The sequence below is a fragment of the Acanthochromis polyacanthus genome, chromosome 6 (genome assembly GCF_021347895.1).
Source record: "Acanthochromis polyacanthus isolate Apoly-LR-REF ecotype Palm Island chromosome 6, KAUST_Apoly_ChrSc, whole genome shotgun sequence".
In the NCBI taxonomy this organism is placed as follows: Eukaryota; Metazoa; Chordata; class Actinopteri; family Pomacentridae; genus Acanthochromis; species Acanthochromis polyacanthus.
In genome coordinates, this window is record NC_067118.1 from 7,427,492 (window position 1) to 7,451,531 (window position 24,040).

The 24,040-nt window shown below is 38.6% G+C and overlaps 1 protein-coding gene across 2 annotated transcripts in view; it reads left to right on the forward strand.

Annotated features, from left to right (window-relative positions):
- Positions 1 to 23,719, forward strand: part of lamb2l (laminin, beta 2-like) — a 94,739-nt gene extending 71,020 nt beyond the window's left edge. For both annotated transcript variants that reach the window (XM_051949811.1, XM_022205946.2), the window contains exons 16-35: positions 715 to 876; positions 962 to 1,083; positions 3,540 to 3,660; positions 5,133 to 5,325; positions 5,428 to 5,571; positions 8,048 to 8,279; positions 9,316 to 9,479; positions 10,446 to 10,670; positions 11,605 to 11,819; positions 11,916 to 12,012; positions 12,697 to 13,069; positions 13,156 to 13,340; positions 13,456 to 13,703; positions 15,480 to 15,695; positions 15,775 to 15,919; positions 17,252 to 17,459; positions 19,046 to 19,187; positions 21,502 to 21,678; positions 21,761 to 21,926; positions 23,102 to 23,719. In XM_051949811.1, coding sequence (XP_051805771.1) covers positions 715 to 876; positions 962 to 1,083; positions 3,540 to 3,660; positions 5,133 to 5,325; positions 5,428 to 5,571; positions 8,048 to 8,279; positions 9,316 to 9,479; positions 10,446 to 10,670; positions 11,605 to 11,819; positions 11,916 to 12,012; positions 12,697 to 13,069; positions 13,156 to 13,340; positions 13,456 to 13,703; positions 15,480 to 15,695; positions 15,775 to 15,919; positions 17,252 to 17,459; positions 19,046 to 19,187; positions 21,502 to 21,678; positions 21,761 to 21,926; positions 23,102 to 23,238 — 3,672 coding nt within the window. In that variant the 3' untranslated portion in view covers positions 23,239 to 23,719. The remainder of the gene's footprint in view (positions 1 to 714; positions 877 to 961; positions 1,084 to 3,539; positions 3,661 to 5,132; positions 5,326 to 5,427; positions 5,572 to 8,047; positions 8,280 to 9,315; positions 9,480 to 10,445; positions 10,671 to 11,604; positions 11,820 to 11,915; positions 12,013 to 12,696; positions 13,070 to 13,155; positions 13,341 to 13,455; positions 13,704 to 15,479; positions 15,696 to 15,774; positions 15,920 to 17,251; positions 17,460 to 19,045; positions 19,188 to 21,501; positions 21,679 to 21,760; positions 21,927 to 23,101) is intronic.
- The last annotated feature ends 321 nt before the right edge of the window (positions 23,720 to 24,040 follow it).

Below are 24,040 nucleotides of genomic sequence, written 5' to 3' on the forward strand. Positions count from 1 at the left end.
TGTGTTCCTTGGTCTTCATGATGCTCTCTGCACTTTAAACAGAACCCTGAGACTATCACAGAGCAGGTGCATTTATATGGAGACTTGATTACACACAGGTGGATTCTATTTATCATCATCAGTCATTTAGGACAACATTGGATCATTCAGAGATCCTCACTGAACTTCTGGAGTGAGTTTGCTGCACTGAAAGTAAAGGGGCCGAATAATATTGCACACCCCACTTTTCAGTTTTTTATTTGTTAAAAAAGTATAAAATATCCAATAAATTTCATTCCACTTCACGATTGTGTCCCAATTGTTGTTGATTCTTGACAAAAAATTAAAATTTTATATCTTTTTATAATGTTTGAAGCCTGAAATGTGGCGAAAGGTTGAAAAGTTCAAGGGGGCCGAATACTTTCACAAGGCACTGTATGTCTTCTGTCAGGAGTGATGGTTGCTGGAAGTGTTCCTCTGTACCCCTATGGAGATATTCCATTAAAAATCAGCTGTTTCCAGCTAGAATAGTTATTTGCCACATTAACAATGTCTACACTGGATTTATCATTAATTTAATGTTATCTACATTGAAAAAAATGCTTTTCTTTCAAAAATAAGGACTTTCCTACATGACCCAGAACATTTGAACGGTATTGTAGGTGTTGTATAGAGCGTAGGTTGTAATAATTGAAAGATAAAATTCTTCTTTGGTGATGTTTCTGCTTCTTTTAGCCGGATGTGCGGACGGTTCATAGAGAACACACTCCCAGCCACATGGTGACCTGGACTGGACCTGGGTTTGCTCGAGTCAAAGATGGCGCCGGCCTGGTGTTCACCATCGACAACATCCCCTACGCCATGGAGTACGACATCATGATCCGCTACGAACCCGAGGTGCCCGAATGAAGATCATGACCTATGAAACTGATCTAAAACGTAGTTATTTGCACTAATCTTTGCTTCTATCTGTGCTTTACAGTCGACAGAAGACTGGGAGGCCGTGGTCAGTATAACCTCCGTCCAGCTGCCCTCCAGTCTCCGCTGTGGAAACCTCCTACCGACTGAACAGCTCTACACCGTCACCCTGCCACACCGTAACAGGTACCTGCACCACCGCCGTCTTTGTGTATAAACCTGAGATGTGGTCCGTGTGCAGCCGGTGTGTTTGTTCAAGTCACTGCAGGGCTTGTTTGAGTGTCCCAGATAGCTCAGGAGAAAAATTGCATCATGTCATTGTTGTAACCTGAACGTGTCGTGGCTTGTGTGAGTTCTTATTTCACTTCACCCCGCAGCGGTTTCACTATTGTTTCACCGATGGCAGGAAGACAAAGTAGGACAGACGATGTCGGAATCAGGTACAGGAAGGAGCAGGTTTGTTTACTGATATCGGGATGTGGGAAAGATCTGGAAAAGAAACCAGGTGTTACTCTACATGCGTCTGGTCCAGGTTCATCAAGAAGAAAGCTTCAGAAAAAAAGGGAACTAGCTGCAAAGGAAGTTTACTCAACTTCCTTTGGTTAAGTGAGATTCAGAAGCTGAATCAAAGCTTTGTGTTTGGTTTGTCCAACTTAAGATTACACGTTCAGCCACAACATTATAACCGCTGACAGGTAAAAGTGAATGAACTAGAATCTGGACTAGACTGAAGATGATTTAACCTACAGGTTCTGTTCTGTAAAACTGTTATTCTATTTGTGAAAATTTAAAAAAAAAAATGGAATTCCACAGGTTTCTCTCTTTGTTATTGCATCTAGACCACTTTAGACCAGGTCCTGATCAAAAACCAGTGAGTTTAGGATGGTCAAATATGTAAGAGATTGTCATACAAAGGCTAAAGATTCTATAAAACATCATTTTTGATTTGTAAAACAATAAATTGTTGTGTTAAAATGTCAAACATAAAGATTTTCGTGTGGATTTGTTTTGCAGCTGGATCACTTTAGACCCGGTCCAGGTCAAAACCGAGTGAGCTATGATGGGTTAAATCTGTAATAGATTGTCATATGAAGGCTGAAAACTCTATAAAACATAATTTTTGATATGTAAACCAATACTTTATGTGTTGAAATGTAAAACAAAATGGAGATTTTAGTGCATTTTTTGCATCTGGACCACTTTAGAACAGGTCCAGATCAAAAGTCAGTGAGCTTAGATGGGTCAGTTCTGTAACAGATTTTCATTCAAAGGCTAAAGACTCTTCAAAACCATAATTTTTCATTCGTAAAATCATTATATTCTGTGTTAAAATGTAAAAGATAATTGCTTTTAGTGTGTGTCTTTGCATCTAAATCATTTTAAATTCAGATTCAGATCAAAAACATTTGCCTTTAGTTCATGCATTCAGCCCTTTTTTTAACCTACTCTGCAACGTGACTGAAATTTGTAATGAAAGAGTGTAAAAAAGATGCACAAGACTAAACACACGACAATCGTTTGACAGTGAAAGGATAATCAGCTTGAATATATCTTAAGATTCATTATAAATAATTAAAGATTTTTGCTACACAGCTAATCTTTTTCATCTTTGAATTACTTTCACCTTTGGCTTTTCTCACTTTCCTCCTTTCTGAAGGCTTGTTAATAGTTAGATGGCATCTACTCCAACAGCAGCATCATAAATATCTTCAAGTAAATGATTATGTCATGATATTTACCTCATATTGGTCCGTTAATATATCGTCATGGAATGACCACATTAGGCCGATTACTGCAGATCACACAGATTAAGCATTAATTATCCCTGTAGAGAAATCTGGGAAACAAAAACAGGATATAAGACAAAAACCTGTGAGGCTGTTTAGTTTCAACCTGCTGAGAAGCTTTTCAGAGTCTGAACTCATCTGGAACTAAGAGGTCCGACCCTGCCCGGATCTGTCCGTCTCAGCGGACCGAGGTCAGCTTCCGTTCACCGCTGAGGTCCGTTCATCGGCCAAAACCAATTAGCAAAGGGAGACCAGCACACAAACGCAGGGTTTACAGTAAGTCCAGAGGCAGGTAGAAAACGCCCTGAAACAGGGTTTAATCCAAGAAACTAAGCAAAGTTATGTATGAGAGTAAGAAATAAATGTTGCTGTAAAAAGTCAGTAAAATTAAAGAGTGCTTTTTTCCCCCCAGTCGTTACACTTTCTGGAAATAATGCCCCAAAATACATTTAAGTACCCAAATGAAAATTGTACAATTAAACAATTGCTAAAAAATGAGAACCCAAAAAGCATGTTGTCTTTAAAAAATCACCTCAATAAGGTCATTTATCACAGCAAGAAGCTAAAAACAGAAACAAATGTTTACAATGGTTTTAAACTGCTCATCTGTAAGCAAATGTGAGCCAGAAACGCAGGATTTTTTCAGAAAATCACCTTATTCTACGTCTTGTTCTGTCTGATTGATTGCATGTGATTACATTTATATGTAAGTACAAAACACACAATTTTTACAAGTTACCTCGTTGCATTCCAGCTGAATAACTTCAGAAGGAGGAACAAGAAGTCAAAAAAAAGAGTAGAAATTATTATGTATTTATCTTTTTCAGTGTTTTTGTGTGCATCATGTTTTTCCAGGTACATCCAGATGCCGAGGCCGTTTTGTTTTGAGCCCAGTAATCGTTACGTGGTCGCCATCAGGTTCCAGCGTCACGGAGTCGCACACCGACACCTAACCGCCTTCATTCTGATCGACTCGGTGAGATTCAACTAACTGTTTCTCATTCTGCTGTTTTTACAAGACAGTCTAGGAAACTGACACCACTGTGGCTTTAGTAAGTCATCTGCTTCGCCTCTATCAGTGAAGCTGAGAGTCCAAAGTTAGATCATGAGCAGGGTTCAGTCAGAAGTGACCTCACAATGAGTTTAAATGAGTGAAGTTTCCCCCTAGTGGTGGGAAAATATCAATACAGATGTTGAAGCTGTGTTGAATTGACTTTGATTTTGAATTAACTTTCCAACAAGGATAAAGACTTTGTTTTAAAGCACTTTTGGAAGTTTTTTCTGTAAACACAACACAGGTTTTGGTATTTAACTTTATTTTCTTGCCAATAATAAGCACCTTTCCAAAATAAACCCTGAGAGAATCTTGGTTTGTAGAGTTTATATCTGTCTTTCAGCTGTTACATTCTAATGGTTTTTTTTTTTCCATAAGTTAATTTATAGTTGCAAGCAGGGAACTTTCCCACGACATTTGCTAAAACAAACCTTACCTGTTGAGAACATTATTAGAACTTTGCAGAACTTTCTCAGTTCTCTACAAGTTCTAGTGTTGTTTGGAAGAAAACATTTTAATCTGATGCTCAAAGAACGTTTTAAGGATTTTTATGATTTCTAATAATGTTCCTGTGAGTTTAAAAGTGAACTAAGACAGAACATTTTAACATTCAGAGGATGTTTGGAGGATGTTGTCAGATTATGTTCCATGATAACTAAAGAAGAACGTTCTCAAACCAACATTCAGAAAATGTTCTCCAGATCCTTTGTGGCCTCAGAAGACAGAATGTGTTTCTATAAAAGGTTCCCTGTAATTTAAAATATTAACAAATGTGGAACACTTTACCTGCAATGTTCTGTTAATGTTTCGGGAATGTTGCTGTTGAGAACGTTCTTCTATAAAACGTTCCAACAATTTTCATGATTACATTAAAGAAAGGACGTTCTAGATGCAACATTTGGAAAATGTCTTAAGAACATTTCTAGAGCGCCTTTATAGAACTTTATTCTGCCTTTAAGAAGAACATTCTGGGAACTAAAAGAAAAATTAAAAATGTTAGTAGAACTCAGAATGTTCTAACATTAGAGTATATTTGAGGATATTGTCAGATTATGTTCCATGAGAACGTTCTCAAACCAACATTCAAACATTCTTCTAATTTAAAAATGAACAAAGTTAGAATATTCTGAAGATATTGCTGGTAAGAATGTTGTCACAGTGTCACATGACAACAAAGGAAGTACATGTTTTAACAGCATTTTTAGAACATCTTTTTTTTTTTACCTTTTAGAGGTACACTTTGAGAACTAAAACTTCCTGCTGTAAACATCACTAGAACTTTCTCAGAATGTTTTAGCATTATTTACCATTTCTTCACCTGCATCAGTGAAGCTGTAGTCCTTCAATCTTTTCCTGTTTTTTGACCTGAGATTTCTGTTTCTTTACCCCAACAGCTGGTCCTGATCCCCAAATACACAGAACTTCCTGGTTTCGAAGGTAACACACCAGAAGCGGAGCAGCGACGGGATGAGATGATTCGCTACATGTGTTTGGATTCTTTCATGATCACGCCGATGCCAGCTCTGGCTGAGATGTGCTCCAAACTTATCTGCAGTATTTCCTCAATCATCCACGACGGCGCTCTGCGTAAGTATACACAAATACAACAACAACAAGGTGTTCAGATTCGTCATTTCTTTACCAGTAATGCTAATGTGATGTTTCATTTATTTTTTTATCTGTATGCAGCCTGTCAGTGTGACCCTCAGGGATCCCTCAGCGGGGAATGTGATAAGGTCGGAGGTCAGTGTCGCTGTAAACCCAACGTTATGGGTCGCCGCTGTGACCAGTGTGCACCTGGAACCTATGGCTTTGGAGCGAATGGTTGCACTGGTGAGTCAAAAAACAACTGTTCACAGGTAGAAAACAGTACGTTAAACTGGTATTTACACTTCAGCTTTACTTTTTGCACCCGTTGTTGTGTTGCAGGTGTAACCCTTGTGTTGCCTTAGGGTCAAAAATGACCCGGCCACTATGTTTAGAAGCAGAGAAAAAAAACCCTGAATTAATTAGCTTTAGTCACCGGTATCAACATTAGTCTTTAGTATTAGCATTGGCTGTCACTATTAGCATTACTCTTCAGTATTACCATTAGTCATCACTATTGGCTTCTGTCTTTAATATTAGCCATCAGTGTTCACATTCATCATCAGTATTTGTATTAGTCTTTAGCATTAGCATTAGCCATCACTATTAGCATTAGTCATCAGCATTAGCATTAGTCTTCCTTATTAGCATTCATCTTTAGTATTAGCATTAGCCATCAATCTCAACATTGGTCAGCAGCATAGGCAATTGTCATCAGCATTAGCATTAGTCATCAGTATTTGTATTAGTCTTTAGCGTTAGCATTAGCCATCACTATTAGCATTACTAATTAGCATTAATAGTAGCCATCAGTGTTCACATTCGTCATCAGTTTTGTATTAGTCTTTAGTATTAGCATTAGCCATCGCTGTTCGCATTAGTCATCGGCATTAGCATTAGTCATCAGTTTTAGCATTTATCTTTATTAGTATTAGTGGTCGCCATCAGTGTTCACATTTGTCATCAGTATTTGTATTAGTCTTTAGTATTAGCATTAGCCATCACTATTAGCATTACTCATCAGCATTAGCCGTACGTATTAGCATTAGTCTGTAGTGTTAGCATAAGCCATCACTCTGAGCATCGGTCAAAAGCATTGTTATTAGTCATCAGCATTAACATTAGTTATTAGTATTTGTCTTTAGTGTTAGCATTTGCCATGACGATTACCATTAGTCATTAGCATTAGCATGAGTCATCAGTATTAGCATTTGTCTTTCGTGTTAGTAGTAGCCATCAGTGTTCACATTCGTCATCAGTATTTGTATTACTCTGTAGTATTAGCATGAGCCATCACTTTGAGCACTGGTCAACAACATTAGCATTAACCATCAATGTTAACGTTTTGCAGGTCACAGTTTGCAGTTTTGAGAGTTTAGTTTGACAGCTTGTTTTCTCAGCTTCATTGGCTGTTTGGAATAATGCCCTGTCCATTAGCATTAGCTGTCATTATTTGCGTTAGTCCAACATTAGGAACATTTTAAACAGTTTTCTTAGTAGATTTAACCATATTTTACACCCTTCATTCGACATAATATGTATTTTGACACGCTAAGTTTTTTTCCTTTATATAGTTTAGATTTTCCTGAATAATGCCGAGGTAATCCTCCTGTTTCATTTTTACATTTACTTTGCAATAACAAAACAGCTCCAGAGCATGATACTGCCACCACCATGCTTGATATAAGGTTGACTGTTGTTGGGGTTAAAGGCCTCACCTTCTCTCCTCCAAACATATTTCTTGATATTATGGCTAGATAGTTCCATTTCTTTTTTGTTTTGTTTTATCTCACCAGATTTATAAGAAATTTATGAAAGAACTGTTTCAAAGATTTGTGTGTTTCAGTGATGTCATAATTTAAATTAAGAGTTGTAGGATTCATTGGAAACTGAAGAATTATAAAGCACAGTTCTGAATAAGTTCTGAATGTGGGGTTAATAAAGACTTATCTCATATCATCAACTTTTCTTTCTCAGCGGTAATCACTGCTTCTGCCTCCTATATGTTTAAGCAACAAAAACTGCTTTATTTAAGCAATTCTTTGCTTTTCTGTACGGGACATGTGTTCAAGGATTTTAATTTCAGCACACAAAAGTGCAATACAGAGTGTTTTTCTGTCAAAGGTAAGCAACCGTACAGTTAAACTACACTCTTTCTTGTTTAAATATTATTAAAGAATTATAGAGAATTATAAAGCACAGTTAAGAATAACAGTTCACATGAACCTTTACAATTTATGGAAGGAAGAAAGATTTTTAGTTTAACTGTAAGGTTGCTGACCTTTAAAAGAAAAACGCTGTGTATTGCAGTTTTTTGTGCTGAAAAAAATATCCTTGAAACCATGCCTCATACAGAAAAGCAAAGAATCGCTTAAATAAAGCAGTTTTTGTTGCTTGTAAATACACGAAGCAGAAGCAGTGATTACCACTGATATAGAAAAGCAGATGATATGAGATAAATCTTGATTAGTGGTGAAATTTGCAGTTTTACAGCAGCAAGATAGTGCAAACATTTAAGGCATGTATTCCAAAAAATAAACTAAAATATAAATCAGTACTAGCTATAGAAATAACAGTATTGTACATGTCAGTGTTATTATTACAGATTACAGACTAGTATTTGCATTACACAGATTGTATGTAAGTAGAAAATTCCGATACAGCATATATCCTAGTATATGTAGAAAAATAGATATAGCACAGTTATTTTTCTCCCCCCCAGCCTGCGACTGCCACCCTGAGGGTTCTCTGAGCCACCAGTGTGACCCAGGTACCGGCCACTGCCAGTGCAGGCCAGGAGCTACTGGTCGCCAGTGCTCCGACTGCCAGCCAGGCCAGTGGGGCTTCCCCAGCTGCAGCCCCTGCCAGTGCAACGGCCACGCCGACCTCTGCGACCCACGGACCGGAGAATGTGGAGGCTGCAGGGACTACACAGCTGGACACCTCTGTGAACGGTGATGACAACTCACTCTCACTCTTTAACCTCAGTCTCTTTGAAATAAATCCTTCTGATTGATATTTTGATTGTATCTGCACTGTACAAAATCACAGGAATTGCTTGGTTCTGCGTTGAACTATTCACACTGTTTTTTTATTTTTCTAATTTTTTATTTTTATTTTTAGCATTATTCATCAATTTCAGCATTAGCCATCAGTATTAACTTTTAGCATTAGTCTTAAACATTAGCATTAGTTTTAAGTATAGCATTAACCAACACTATTAGCATTAGTCATCAGTATTAGCATATTAGCATTAGTCTTAAGTATTGGCATGAGCCATCACTATGAGCATTTGTCATCAGTATTAGCATTAGTCTTAAGTATCTGCATTAGCCATCAGTATTAGCATTAGTCATCAGCATTAGCATTAGTCATCAGTATTAGTATTAGCCATCACTCTGAGCATTGGGCAGCAGCATTAGAATTAGCCATCATTATTAGCATTAGTCATCAGCATTAGCATTAGTCTTGAGTATAGCATTAGCCAACACTATTAGCATTAGTCATCAGTATTAGCATATTAGCATTAGTCTTAAATATTAGCATTAGCCATCACTATTAGCATTAGCTATCAGTATTAGAGTAACTCATCAGTATTAGCATTAGTCATCAGTACTGGCATTAGTTTTCAATGTTAACATTAGTCATCAGTATTGATATTAGTCATCAGTATTTGCATTAGCCATCAGCATCAGTATTAGCATTAACCGTCACAATTAACATTAGTCATCGATATTTGTATCAGTCTTTAGTATTGGCATTAGTCATCACTATTAGCTTTTGTCTTCAATATTGGCATTTGGCTTTAGTATTAGTAGGAGCCATCAGTGTTAGCATAGGTCGTCAGTGTTAGTATTAGCCATCAGTATTTACATTAGCTGTTAGTATCAGCATTTGTCGTCAGTTTATTAGTTGTTGGTATTAGAATTAGCCATCATTATTAGCATTAGTTGTCTGATTAATAGTAAATATCCCCTTTATTTGTCCTAGCTGTGTGGATGGATTCTTTGGAAACCCAGTGCTTGGATCAGGGGAGCACTGTCGGCCTTGCCCCTGCCCCGGCAACCCTGGCTCTGATCACTTCAATGGGAATTCTTGTCATGCTGACCATACATCTAATCAGATCATCTGTAACTGCAAACAAGGATATAGTGGTAAGCTATGACAATACAGCTCACTTGTTCTCATTTTATATTTGATGAGAACTTTTTATTCTACAGTGTTATTGATCAACTAGGCTTACCTGATTGACTTTTTTGTATGTATTTGTACCATGCAAAATCAAAAAGTGTCTGATTCTGCATTGAACTTTTCACTCCATTTCCTGTTTTTTTTTTAATTCTTATTTTTTGTATTGTTATACTGTATTTATTTGTATTCATGAGCCATCTGTCTTAGGAGTAGTCGTCGCCATTAACATTAGTCATCAGTATTAGCATCAGTCGTCAGCCTTTGTATTAGTCAATATTAGCAGGAGTCATTAGTATTTGCATCGATTTTTAGTATAAGTATTTAATAATAGCATTATCCATAATTATTTGCATGAGTCGTCAGCATGAACATCAATCATCAGTATTAGTATTAATCATTAGTATTAGCACTTGTCATCAATATTAGCATTATTCATCAGTATTTGCATTGGTTTTTAGTCGTATAGTTAGCCATTTGTCATCAATATTAGCATTTTCCATATTGTTAGCATGAGTTGTTAGCATTACCATTACAAATCAGTATAAGCATTAGTGGCCAGTATTAGCATTAGTCTTTAGTATTAGCATTAGCTATCAGTATTAGCATATGTCATCAGTATTAATATTAGCCATCAGTATTAGGATTGGTCGTCGGTATTAGCATTAGTCATCAATATTAGCATTAGTCATCAGTATTAACCATAGACTGTATGGTATTAGTCATCAGTGTTAGCATTAGTCATCAGTGTTAGCATTAACCGCGACTATTAGCATTAGTCATCAGTGGTAGCATTAGCCGCCACTAATAGCATTAGTCATCAGTGGTAGCATTAGCTGCCACTGATAGCATTAGTCATCAGTATTAACATGAGCCATCAGTATTAGCATTAGTCTGTCTATCTATATTTATTCCCTCCATTTTCATCCCAGGTCCGCGATGTAACCAGTGTGCCCCTGGTTACTATGGCAACCCAGAGCAGGCCGGTGGGCAGTGTCTCCCCTGCCAGTGCAACGGCAACATTGAGACCCAGGACCCTGGGTCATGTGACCCGAGGACCGGCCAATGCCTGAAGTGCCTGTACCACACCGATGGCCCGTCCTGCGACCGCTGCCAGATTGGTTACTACGGCAACGCTTTGGCCCAAGACTGCAGGCGTGAGTGATGATGGTGGATATTTAATTATGCAGCATAACAATGTGTCGTTCTTCCATAACATGTTTTTGAGGGTATTGCTTCATTTCTATTAGCACTGGTCATCAGCATTAGCGTTAACCACCACTATTAACATTATTTGTCTGCATTAGCATTAGCCAGCACTATTAGCATTATTCGTCATCACTGGTAGCATTAGTCGTCATTATTAGCATTATTTGTCAGTACTAGCATTAGCACTAAGTATTTGCATTAGTCATCAGTAGTAGCATTCGTCATCACTATTAGCATTGGTCATCAGCATTAGCATTAGTTGTCAGTATTAACATTTGCTGTCAGTATTAGCATTAGTCTTCCATTGACACCTTATTTCTCAAAATTTTGTAAAACTTTGGGGCTATAATTGGCTTTTTCTAATATGTGTTCTGTCCCCAAACTATTCAGTGCTTCATAAACCAATAAGTTCTATGGATATATAGAAGTTATTTATTATATGTAGATATACACTACCCTTCAAAAGTTCGGGCTCATGCAGAAATGTCCTTATTTTTGAAAGTAAAGCAGATTTTTTTCAATGAAGATAACATTAAATGAATGATAAATCTAGTCTAGACATTGTTAATGTGGTAAATGACTCTTCTAGCTGGAAACGGCTGATTTTTAATGGAATATCTCCATAGGGGTACAGAGGAACATTTCCAGCAACCATCACTCCTGTGTTCTAATGCTACATTGTGTTAGCTAATGGTGTTGAAAGGCTCATTGATGATCAGAAAACCCTTGTGCAATTATGTTAGCACATGAATAAAAGTAGGAGTTCTCATGGAACCATGAAATTGTCTGGGTGACCCCAACCTTTTGATTTGTGGTGTATATTCTGTGAAATTTGCTAATTATGTCCATATAGATGCTGAGTAGAACTGTTGTGTTTCTCAGGCTGTACCTGTGTTACTGCTGGAACCATCCACTCTGCCTGCAGCGACGGTCAGTGTCAGTGCGACCGGCAGACCGGCAGCTGTACCTGCAGGGAGAACGTGGACGGACACAACTGCGACCAGTGCGCTGCGAACCACTGGAACTACGGTCAGGACAGAGGCTGCGAACCCTGTAACTGTGACCCTCAACATGCTCTGGGAAGTCACTGCAACATGGTGAGGAACACAGTGGGCCTCAGAAAACAAACAGCATGTTGTTGTTGATGTTACTGTTTGACCTTTTTTTAATCTCTGTTCTTGTTGCGTCTGCAGTTCACGGGCCACTGTCATTGTCGTCCAGGCTTCGGAGGTAAACAGTGCACCGAGTGTGAGCAGTTCCACTGGGGAGACCCACGGGTTCAGTGTCAAGGTAACTCAAGTTATGAGCAGTATTTTCTACAGAAACAACATTCTTATCATGTTTATGAACTTTAATATTGATTGAATCGTAATATTCATCTCCCCCTCGGATTGGGAGGAGTCGCTTCCCCAAGTGAAGGAGTTCAAGTATCTCGAGATCTTGATCATGTTGGTCATGAGCTCTGGGTAGTGACTGAAAGAATGAGATCGCAGATGCAAGTGGGCAAAATGAGCTTCCTCTCTCGGGTAGCTAGGCTCGGCGTTAGAGATACAGTAGGGTGAGAAGCTCAGACATCCGGAGGGAGCTCGGAGTAGAGATGCTGCTCCTTAGCCTCTAAAGGAGCCAGTCGAGGTGGTTTAGACTTCTGAGTCAGATGCCTCTGGTGAGACTTCCTTTGGAGGTTTTCCAAACACGACCGCCAGGGAGTAGACCTCAGGGTGGACCCAGAACCCACTGGAGGGATTATATATCTCAGTCTGGCCTGGCAACGCCTCGGGATCCCCCAGGAAGAGCTGGAAAGCGTTTCTGATGGGGAGCGACGTCTGGAACGACCTGCTTCGCCTGCTGCCTCCGCGACCTGGAACCGGATAAGGGGAAGAAAATGGATGGATGGATGGATGGATGGATGGATGGATGGATGGATGGATGGATGGATGGTAATAAATTGTCTGGCTTTTATTCTGGCTTTTTCAGAGTGTAACTGCCACCCGGTGGGTTCAGAAATAGTCCAGTGTGATCGGGCAACGGGTGCATGTGAATGCCATGAGGGAGCGGCGGGTAAACGCTGTGATGAATGCGCTCGAGGCTTCACCGGCAACTTCCCGAAGTGCGTCCAGTGTCACCCATGTTTCCAGCTATGGGACGACGCCGTCTGTCAGATCAGGAGAGACCTGGAGCACATCCAGTACACGCTGCAGAAGATCCTGGACAGCGGCGTCACGCCAGGAGTCGGAGATGGTCGCATCAGAGAGCTGGAGAGGAAACTAAAGCAGGTGAAGGACCTCATCAGTGGCCAGGACAGCGACAAGATCCACCAGCTGATTGGACAGAGCATTGATGACCTCAGGTGAGGAAGAGGCTGACATTTTTATAGTAAACGATATGGATATCAAAAGCCCAAATAGTGACAGATCTCTGAATTGTGTGTTTCAGGGCTGAGATCGCTCTCACAGATGGACGTCTGATGAGCATCGGTCGGGAGCTGAACACAACAGCAGAAGACAACGAGGCCCTGAAACGCATTTTAGATACCTTAGAGAAGGAACTGAGGGACGTCAATGCCACGGTGGCTCACAAACAGAACCTCATCGACGACTACCTCACCTCAGGGTTTGCAGGTCAATCAGAGGAACTCATAAAAACCTTCATTTACCATCACAGTGCAGATAAATATACAAAACACCAGAATCCACAGCTTTTAAAAGACAAACTCCTGCTTGTTGTTCTCCACAGATCAGTTTGAGAAAGTGAAGAAGTACTACCAGCAGTCCTCGCAGGCTCAGGAGAGATGCAACGCTTCAGTGTCTGGTCCTTCGAGTCCTGTAGAGCAGTCCAACAAAACCAGAGCGCTGACCGAGGAGCTGCTGGACGCCCGTAAAGACAAGTTCCTCCGAGGTCTGGCTGCTGAGAACAAGTCTCTGAGTGAGCTGCAGCAGAAGAGCCACGACCTGAATAAGAAGGTGCATCATCTCAGCCACAAGGTAAGAAGTCCTGGAAGTCACTCATCATTTCTTAATTTAAGCACGTTGTTTATTCAGTTCAACTCATGTCAGTTTTATTTATAGAGTTCCAATTCACAACAAATATTATCTCATTGTACTTCCGAACAGAAAACCCGAAAATCTAAAGTTCTCTTTGAATTACCTGAAAGCAACCAGTTGCTGACAGTGAGAAAGAACCAAAAACATTTCCAACGGAACCAGACGTGATGCATAAATAAGGTTCCTGTTGGTTCCCTGTATCTTCTGCTCAGTCATTTAAAGAACTTTTTTTCTCTATTTTCATCTTTAGGTGGAAAATCTAATTTTAAAAAAAAGTCCAACAAAGAAACCTTCCCTAATTCTGTAATTGTATTTTCTTGAGTCCATGAAAAATCTAAAAAAAAATGCAAATCAAGTTAAACTTTAAATCTTCTGACTCGTGCTTGTTTTTGTGACTGATTCTAACTCGATCCCACTCTTGGTTTTTTCGTTGTTGTTTCCAATATAGTGCATACTTAGTTGTTGTACGTTGTCAGATTTGTTGTAAATGTAAACAAAAAGGTAAAAATGATTTAGAATATTACAGGCTGCATTTAGATTTGTGTTCTGTAGTTTTACCACAATTCCTCTGAATTGTTTTGACATGTGTGAGTCCTACAGTGACATCTAGTGGTAAAAGCAGTTCAAATAAAAATATTGTAGAGCCTTTCTTTTTGCCACATGAATAAAAGCTGCTCTGTTAGTTTACCTCAAGCTTATTACTGTTAAAGCGGGTGAAATATGTTGTACATAAAACAGAATCCACAAGGATGCACTGCCTAACAGATTAATTGTACATATAGAATTTTATTTGTTTATTTTTAGGATGGACATAATCTGGAAATAGAGTAGATGATGAGTTTATAAAATAAATGACTGATGTTTTATATCACTCATAGATTATATAAAAGCAAAAACTGTCTAGAAAACATGATATGTATCATGAAAAACTGACATCCTTTATCTTACTTGAGTCAGTATCATCACAGTGCTTTGCTTGTGATTGCCTTTGAATTAAAATATTTCTGAGTCTAATAATACTTAAGTTTACCTTTTTCAGACTCGTCATCTGTAATGAGCAGTATAAATGGAAGGTTCATGTTCGTTTTCGTGGTATTTTAGTATGGCAAAGGAAAGCCCCAAAACAGAGCAAAAAATGACTTTATACTGCTTTTCATTATTTATTAGATTAGCCACACAGGAAGACAGCATTCTATTTTTGAAGCCCATAGAAACAAAATGTTAAGAACAAAACGTGTAATAATGATAATAATAAGCAAATGATGCAGAGACTGCTTGTCTCACCTGTAATATATTTAAATATTTGATTTTATGGCATATATAATTAAACATCAGCCTTTATAATTTGTATTTGGTAGTCGACACAGAATCTTGTTTACTGCTGGTTTCAGTCCAAAGAATGCTAAAATATAATATTGTTTCCACTCCTCTGTCTGATTCGACTCTTCACTTTAATCGTTGCTTAATTCACCCATTTTTTACAAGCATGATTTAGAATTTTAGTTTATCTTCATTAAACCATAAAATATATTTAATTATTTGTAGGGCTGGACCCGAATATCCCGAATATCCGAATATTCGTTCGCTACGGCACTATCTGGAAATTATTTATTTTTGGTATCCGAATAATGCTAAAAAAGATTGTTGTTTCGACTCCTCTCTGTCTTATTTTACTCCTTATTTTTATTAATGTTCACATAATTCTGCTCCTTTAAGGTGTGCGGAGGTCACAGCAACTCCAGCGTCAACGACAGTTGCCCGGACAGTCGATGCGGCGGCGCCGGTTGCCGTGACGACCTGGGTAACCGTGTCTGCGGAGGCGAGGGATGCAACGGGACGGTTAGCGCCTCCGTAGCTGCACTAAACAACGCCAGGAACCTCTCAGACAGTCTGAACGCCGCCAAGGACGAGCTGCAGGGCGTCTCAAAGAAGGTTTGATGGAGGAATTTATTTTTTCTGCAGCGACTGTAAAGTTTCTCTGTCGACGTGACTCTCGATTCTTTGTGTGCAGCTCCAGGATATTGCCGCTCTGACTCAGGATGTGAAGAACCAGGCGATGAACATGCTGGAGAAAGCCCAAAAGAAGAAGGACCACTATGAAAATAACAACAAGAAGCTCAAAGACTTTATTAAGAAGATCAAAGACTTCCTCACTGGTACGACCATTTGAAGTTGTTGTGAAGCTTTTCTGGTAGCTTAGCATCTCATTAGCATCACATAGGAACAGACAGGTTGTTGTGTTTATCAGGAAAATATTTCATTCAAGCACAAAATGGAACAAATAAGTACTTTTAAGAGTGTTACATGCTATCTAATATATCAGCTGAGAAAAGATCACCGACATCAACTCATGTGAATCGCTTAGTTTAGTTTATTGTCATTTAAACGTATTAAAAACAAAAAGGAAGGAAGTTCATAATCAGATCCGGCAGAATACAGAATAAATAGCATTTTGCAGTAAAATGTAACAAAATGATAAATGAATAAATTACCTAAAAAGCTAGAACAAATAGAACACATAGTTTCTGAAAGCCAAGCAGGATGTAAATAAATTATTAATGCATCGATAACCAAATGCAACAGCAGCACATAGTACAGAAGCTTAAAGGTATGAAAATACAACAGGAAAAGGTTTACAAACTCACTTGTTCTTTAACTCAAAGTACTAATGCATCCATTTGTATTTAACAAAAACTTACCATCATCAAAAATACTAAAAAAAAAGACAAACATGTTAATATGTTCAAATTGTGGACTTGAGAAATACTATTTACTGTTATTATTATTGTTCTGTCTGTGTGAAGTAGAATACAATAGAAATAGAATTAAATAATCAGAAATAATAATAGAAAAAAGTAGAAAGAATACTATTATTATAATTATTCTCTCAGTGTGACAGAGTAAAACAGAAATAAAACTGAAAGAAATCAAAATAATAGAAAGAATCTTCTTCTTCTTGTTATTATTATTATTGTTGTTATTCTCTGTGTGTTGCAAGATTAAATAGAAATAGAATTTCAAGAAATAGAAATAATAATAGAAAAAGTAGAAAATTTACTATTATTATTATTATCTCAGTGTGATATAGAATAAAACTGAAAGAAATCAAAATATTAAAAATAATAAAGTTGAAGAAATCTTTACTTCTTCTTCTTCTTCTTATCATTTTTATTATTTTCTCAGTGTGAAGTAAAATCAAATAGAAATAAAAATTAAGGGCACAAAATCAAGAAGATTGATTCTCATTTTGATCACATCTCATAGAAAAGAACTTCCTGAACAGTACTTCCTGTTTCTATTAGCTCACTTCCTGTTTAGTGCTGCTAATCTGCTGCTAACAGCAGGTGGCGCTAAAGAGCATTAAAAGGGAAACAACAAACAGATTCCAATGCAGCGATGTGAATTCTGTGGTAGGTTTTCGTCTAAATGTTGTTCTGTAGCTTCATTGTTGTTTTTCTTTCCTCTGCGTCCTCCGTTGTTCCGTCCAGAGGAGGGAGCCGATCCGGAGAGCATCGAGAAGATCGCTCAGCAGGTTCTGTCGATCCAGCTGCCGGTCAACAGAACCACTCTGAACAAGATGATCATGGAGATAAAAGACAACCTGAGGAACCTCACCAACATCCAGGGGATCGTCAATCAGACCTCACAGCACATCAGCAAAGCCAAGGAGCTGCTGGACAAAGCTAAAGATGCTAAGTGAGAGATGCTACTGCGAATTAATAATGAAAAATGTGTTTCCCATAAACAAACTTGTTTACTGTCAGAATGAGCTGCGTTGACCGCTTCTTATTTTCACACTCCCTGAACCAAATTCAGCTAAAATAACAGGAGTCCAAGCAAGCAAGGAATGCTTTCACAGTTTTACCTACAAATTCTAGTAATGTTGACATTTTAATCTGATGTTTAAAGAACATTTTAAGGATATTTGTCATTTCTAATAATGTTCCTGTGAGTTCAAAAGTGAACTAAGACAGAACGTTTTAACATTCAGAGGATGTTTGGAGGATGTTGTCAGATTATGTTCCATGATAACTAAAGAAGAACGTTCTCACACCAACATTCAGAAAATGTTCCCCAGATGTTAGGCCTCAATAGAGCATTTTTTAAATGTTCTGAGGATGTTTTGGGGATGTTGCTGTTGGGAACGTTATTCTAAAAACATTCCCACAATGTTACGTGATGACAAAGGAAAGACGTTCTCAATGCAACGTTCGGAAAATGTTTTCAGAACTTTTTTAGAACTTTATTTTACATTCTATTAACTCAAAGAAAATTTCCCACTGAAAACATTACTAGAACTTTGCAGAACTTTCTGAGAACAGTTTTAGAAAAAAAAACAACAACTCCTAGCTGGATCAAAGAGTAAGCCAGAAAGCTGACAACGTTCCCACAACTTTACCTACAAGTTCTAATAATGTTTGGGAAGTAAAAGAAAAGTTCCAGCTGAAAGAAGCAACGGAACTTTGCAAAACCTTATCAGAACTTCTTTACAACAAAACAATTCTAATCGAGTCAAAGGGCAACCCAACAAGCAGAGAATGTTCCTACAGCATTACTTACAAGTTCTAGTAGTGTTTGAAAGCAAACATTTTAATTTTGTTTAAAGAACGTTTTAAGGATGTTTATTATTTCTAACAATGTTCCTGTGAGGTTAGAAGTGAACTAAGACAGAACGTTTTAACATTCAGAGGATGTTTGGAGGATGTTGTCAGATTATGTTCCATGATAACTAAAGAAGAACGTTCTCAAACCAACATTCAGAAAACGTTTTTTAGATTGTCAAGGCCTCAAATGACAGAATGTGTTTTAATAAAATGTTCCTGTAATTTAATTTTTTAGAGGTGGAACATTTTAGCTGCAGTGGCTAAGGATGATATGGGGATGTTGCTGTTCTTGTATAAAATGTTCCCACAATGTTACATGATAACAAAGGAAGAATGTTCTCAATGCAACAACTGGAAATGGTCTACGAACATTTTTGGAACATCTTTAGAGAACTTTGCATTTATAAAAAAGTTTAGCTGATAGTGTCAGTGTTTCTATATTCACTAATTACGTCATTCCTCTCGTCTCTTGTAACTCTCAGTCGTCTCTTTTAATGTCATTCAGCTCATGTTTTGGTTTTCCGGCCCACAGATTTTGCTTTTGGGTTTATTTATGTCCAGTTTGTGTCCAGAAATGCTCTCAGGCTGGAAATAAAAACCACCAGAAACAAACACAGTTAACAGCTGGCTGGTCAACGCAGGAGCTGATTGAAAACTTTTGTTGGTTTGGTTCTGTAGGAGTCGAGCAGAGGCAGTGAAGGACACCGCTAACAGCACCAAGCAGGCGTTGGATGTGTCCAAGAAGGCCATCGACAAAGCAAAGAAAGCGCTGAAGGAAGCTCACGACAACCTGAACGACACGAGGAACGCTACAGCTCAGGTACAGCATGCCTGAAAATCAGATAACGAGATAAATTAAAGCTCCGAGCAACGTTGAACGGGTCCTCGCACGTAAACGCATGTCGAGGTGTGGCAAAAATTTAAAGATGTGGAGACATAGCTGACCAATGTTACATCACAAAGTTTCTAGCAATGGTTCGTGCAAATTTAATGGCTGCAACTTCCTGTTACCAATAGGTGGCGCTATGACTATGAGGCACTTTTGGAACGTTGATGTCTTCAGACCTGGACTCTTGTCCAGCAAATGAAATTTGGGTCAGACTGGATCATGAGCAGCTGAGATATAAATACTTCAGTTGTCATGGTGAAACAACCCGGTCTCACGGGGATTCGTGAAACTGTCACGTAAGTTTTAGTTTCGGTTTCGTGCGCACCAACACGATTTCGTCATGTTTTTCGTGCCGCTCACCACGAAATGTTTTTCGCTGTGGTAATCACATCTGAAAGTGGTTTATACCGGCGGATTCATGACGATCTAAGCTGTCCATCGGCGTATACTGCTTGTGTGATTGCGTTTGCGGCCGCCGGCCGCCGGACATTCTTGAAATTCCTATGCAAATTGGTAAGTGTACCACCGGCTTATGGTTAGGTTATGGTTATGGTTATGGTTATGTTTAGGAACGACGTCATGCAAAATATAGCGTTGGATTCGCCACGGTTTTACATTAAAAATATAATATACACATTCTTTTGAAATACGTTCTGAGTGGCACGAAAAGTCCGCCGTTTAAAATACATTGGTGCGCATTTCGTGGTGAGCGGCACGAAAAACATGACGAAATCGTGTTGGTGCGCACGAAACCGAAACTAAAACTTACGTGACAGTTTCACGAATCCTCGTGAGATCGGGCTGGGTGAAACCATAGACTGTATATATAATGGACGTAGCATCTGGCTCCAAAAATGAAGCCCACCCGGAAGTGTCAAAAACTTGCAATATCACGCCGTCCTCTAGGGTTGGCTCCAAAAAGCTTTTTCTCCATAGACCCCAATTCATTTTTGGAGAAAATAAAATTTCATAGACTGATGTTCTACAGCTCAGGATTTTTCTCCCGTTAGTTTTCATGGTCAAAATGAGAGATCAGGTGGCCGATCTTAAAATAAATCAATACTGAATTTTAAATAAATCGTTAAAGTTGGCGGAGCCAGGGGGCGTGGCTATACCTGATAGACAGCAACAGAAGCCTCTGCGGTAAAATGTGGGCGGGATAAGAGAGTCCTCAGCCAATCCTGCCCCTAGTTGCTCTCCGGTCCAGTCTGTTTGATGACGCTTTTTACGTCACTGGCTCCAAAAAATCCAAAACGGCGACCAGGAAGTAGCAAAATCCGGGCTTCATTTTCTCTGCGTTGAAACCAACGGGTGACGTCACGGTTAGTTTACGCCTGGGTGAAACGTCAATATTCACCATGCCAACAGGTGGCGCTATGACTGTGAATGTATATTAGCACATGGATGTGATCAGGGCAGGACTGTGATCAAGCATGGAAAGTTTGAGGCAGATTGGAGCATAAAGAGGGGAGGTAGACAGCACTTTCTGTTTCATGACGAAGCACCAAAGTTCAGGGAGCTGCCGTGGAAACGCCCTGAGACTATTGTGGAAGATTTTGACATCTTTTCATCATTCAGGCCTGCTGTATGTACTGGATCAATCTGAGGTCTCTTGGATTTACCCCCTAGGAGGAGTTCACCCCTGAAAATGAGCAAAATAACAAAAAATCTTACAGTTAAATCAAAATGGCAGACTTCCTGTTGGGTTTATGGTATGGCTCAAGGTTCCTTTTTTTGAATTCCCGACCAATTTTCATAGACGTAGGTGAAACGTCCTGCCCAGAATAGGTGTTGCAGGGGGTGTTGTGGAACCATTGTACCCATAAAATATCAAATTTTTCACCAGTTCTGATGTCTGTGCACATTTTCATGAGTTTTTTAGAATGTTTAGGCCTCAGAAATGTGACTCCTGATCCCCCAGGTAGCTCTGCTGGTTTAGTGGGCCACCCCTACACAGGTTCTATGGCCCCTGATGCAGCAGCCTGGTTTGATTCCAGCTCCCAGGCCTTTGTTGCAGGTCTTCCCTCCATTGTTCTTCCTACTTTCTTTTCTGCCTCTCCACTAACCTGCCTAGTAAAGCCAACAAAATAACTTCAAAAAAGAAATGCGATTCTTTTGGGTGAAAAATAACTCTTTGCATTCCATTAAGGTCCGATACACACTGCTGGTGGTGTTAAGGCTCAAATAGTACACAAATCTGCTCATTTAAACCCTCTACTCTTTGTTTTTTGTCATTCTTCTGTAGGTGAAGGAGAAGCTGGAGGAGCTGGAGGACAAGCAGATGGACGTCATGATGCGTTTAAACAACCTTTCCATCGGCGTCGACGCTCTGAAGAACAAGACGGAGCAGAACAGGCAGATGGCTAAAGACGCTTTGGAACAGGCTAACAACGCCACTAAAACAGCTTCATCTCTGGATAAGGTGAGAAGGTCAAACTGTACGACAGGAAGCAGAAATGTAGAAAATAAATGAGTGTAGCTGACGACGTTGTGTCGCCTCCCAGAGTGTAAACGACACAGAGGAACGGTACCGCGAGCTGAAGAAGAAGCTGGACTCTCTGGGCGGTGAGTCTGGGAACCTGACCAGCATCCACCAGAAGGCCAAAGACATGAAGAAGGACGCAGAAGATCTCCTGAACAAAGCCAAGAACGGCATAAAACAGCTGGACAGTCAGTATCTGAAGCTTTTACACTGTTTACGATTCTCATTAAATCACTTTAAACGCCTTATTCTGCAGCTCGACCCGTCAGATCTGAGAATAATTTAATGTTTAAAGTCCCACAGTTCAGCCTGAAAGTGAAAGAACAACAAGCTGCTCTAAACCCACCTCTCCAGACGTTTACATGTTTATTCCTTCTCTTCCTTCTTTTTACTCATGTTTCTTTGCTGTCTTTTAATGTTCTGTTGTTTCCTGATTCTTGGTGTATTTTTAAGTGTTTTGTAAAGCACCTTGTAGCTCCAGTTTCGGAAAGTTCTGTAGAAATATAATGTATTATTATTGTTAAAAATGTGTTATTATTATTATTGTTAGTAGTAGTTTTGTCTCTCTGAGGTAGAGTAAAATAGAGATTAATTTTAAAGAAATACAAATTATAGAAATAAAAGTAGAAATAAAATTGTTATCATTATTATTATTATTTTTATTATGCTCTGTGTGATGTATAATTAAATAGAAATAACATTTAAAGAAATAGAAATAATACAAAACTAAAAAGTAGAAATAGAATTGACTATTATTCCCTCAGTATGAAGAAAGACCAAATACAAAAATGATTTAATGAAATAGAAGTAATATAAACAAAAAACAGAAATAAAATGCATTATTGTTATTATCTTTGTGTGAAGTAGAATAAAATAGAAATTTAAGGAAATAAAAATAATGAAGTGGAAAAAATGTTTTTCTAATTCTCTGAGTGTGACGAAATAAAAAATAAAGTAGAAGAAGTAGAAATGATTACAGAAATAGAAACTAAATTTACATTATTGTTTTTGTTGTTATTATTATCAGTGTTTCTTTAAATGAGCAGGGCTGCATACTCTGCACTTTCTACACAATTTAGAAGAATTTGAGAAAATTCCTACTTTAAGGTTTAAAGTCAAATGAAGTCTATTTGTAAATCACATTTAAAACAAGAGGAGTAGAACCAAAGTTCTGTTCAATTAGAAATAGCAGCACATAAGTAATAAAGAGAAATCTGAATAAAAAACACAATAAAAAGAATCAAAATAAAGGATTCAGCATTAGTTGAGCTCAAAGAGAAGAGACGAGTCTCTGTTGTATTTGTGTCCGGATGTTGGAACGTCTGATTTTTTGACTCTTCTTTTCTGCTCCGCCTGGTTTCAGAACTGGAGAAGAAGTTCAGGAACAACGAGCAGCGGATGGAGAAGCAGCGGATGGAGCTGGACGAGCTGAAGAGAAACGCCACGGTGGTGCGAGACGAGATCCGGGAACAAGTGCAGAAATACAGCAACTGTCTGTGACGACGCTCCCGGAAGTAAAAAACAAAATGCTGCTGTGGAGGAGCTCCCTCCGTCATTCCACTGGTACGTTTTACACATTTACCTGTCAAGTGTTAAATCTGTGAGGTGCTGAACCACTTCCTCACTCCTACATATCAACAACACGCCTGTGACGTGTTCCAGCCTTACAGGAGTGGAGAACCTGCGATAAAGCCACCATGAGTTGATTCATGAATAAATAATCCACCGAATATTAGAGCGTGTTATCAGAAAGAGTTACTCGGACCAAAAGTGCTGTTCACATTTTGTGTGTTCTGTGTTTTTTGCTGTAATTTGACCACATTAGCCTGATATTTACGACATTCCTGCTAAGAAATCTGCGGAATTAAAGTTTGTGTTTGTTATTATCACAAAGGAGAATAAAGGCAGAAATATCTCTATAAGCTAAATTCATTCTGAGGCGTGACGATGGAGAAAAATAAATTTCATACAGTTTATGTGAGTTCATTGCGTCGTGTTTGTGTCTTCATGAATGTTTGTTTTACGGCTGCAGAAGATGTTTCAATCCATCGCCACAAGGGGGCGGCCTATCCTCAGCCAGACAGCTCCTTAAGGTCAAATAAAGTCACATTTATTCATAAAATACGTTTGAAAACATGCTTTAAACAGGCGGCAACACGATTATGTTCAAATAAAATAGAATAAAATATTAAAACAAGCAAAAAAGGAGAGCTGTTTATAAAAATTATTCCTACAAAATTAAATTTTAAAGAAAAATGAAATATTAGAACCGTTAAAATGTCATTTTTAAAATAAAATAGAA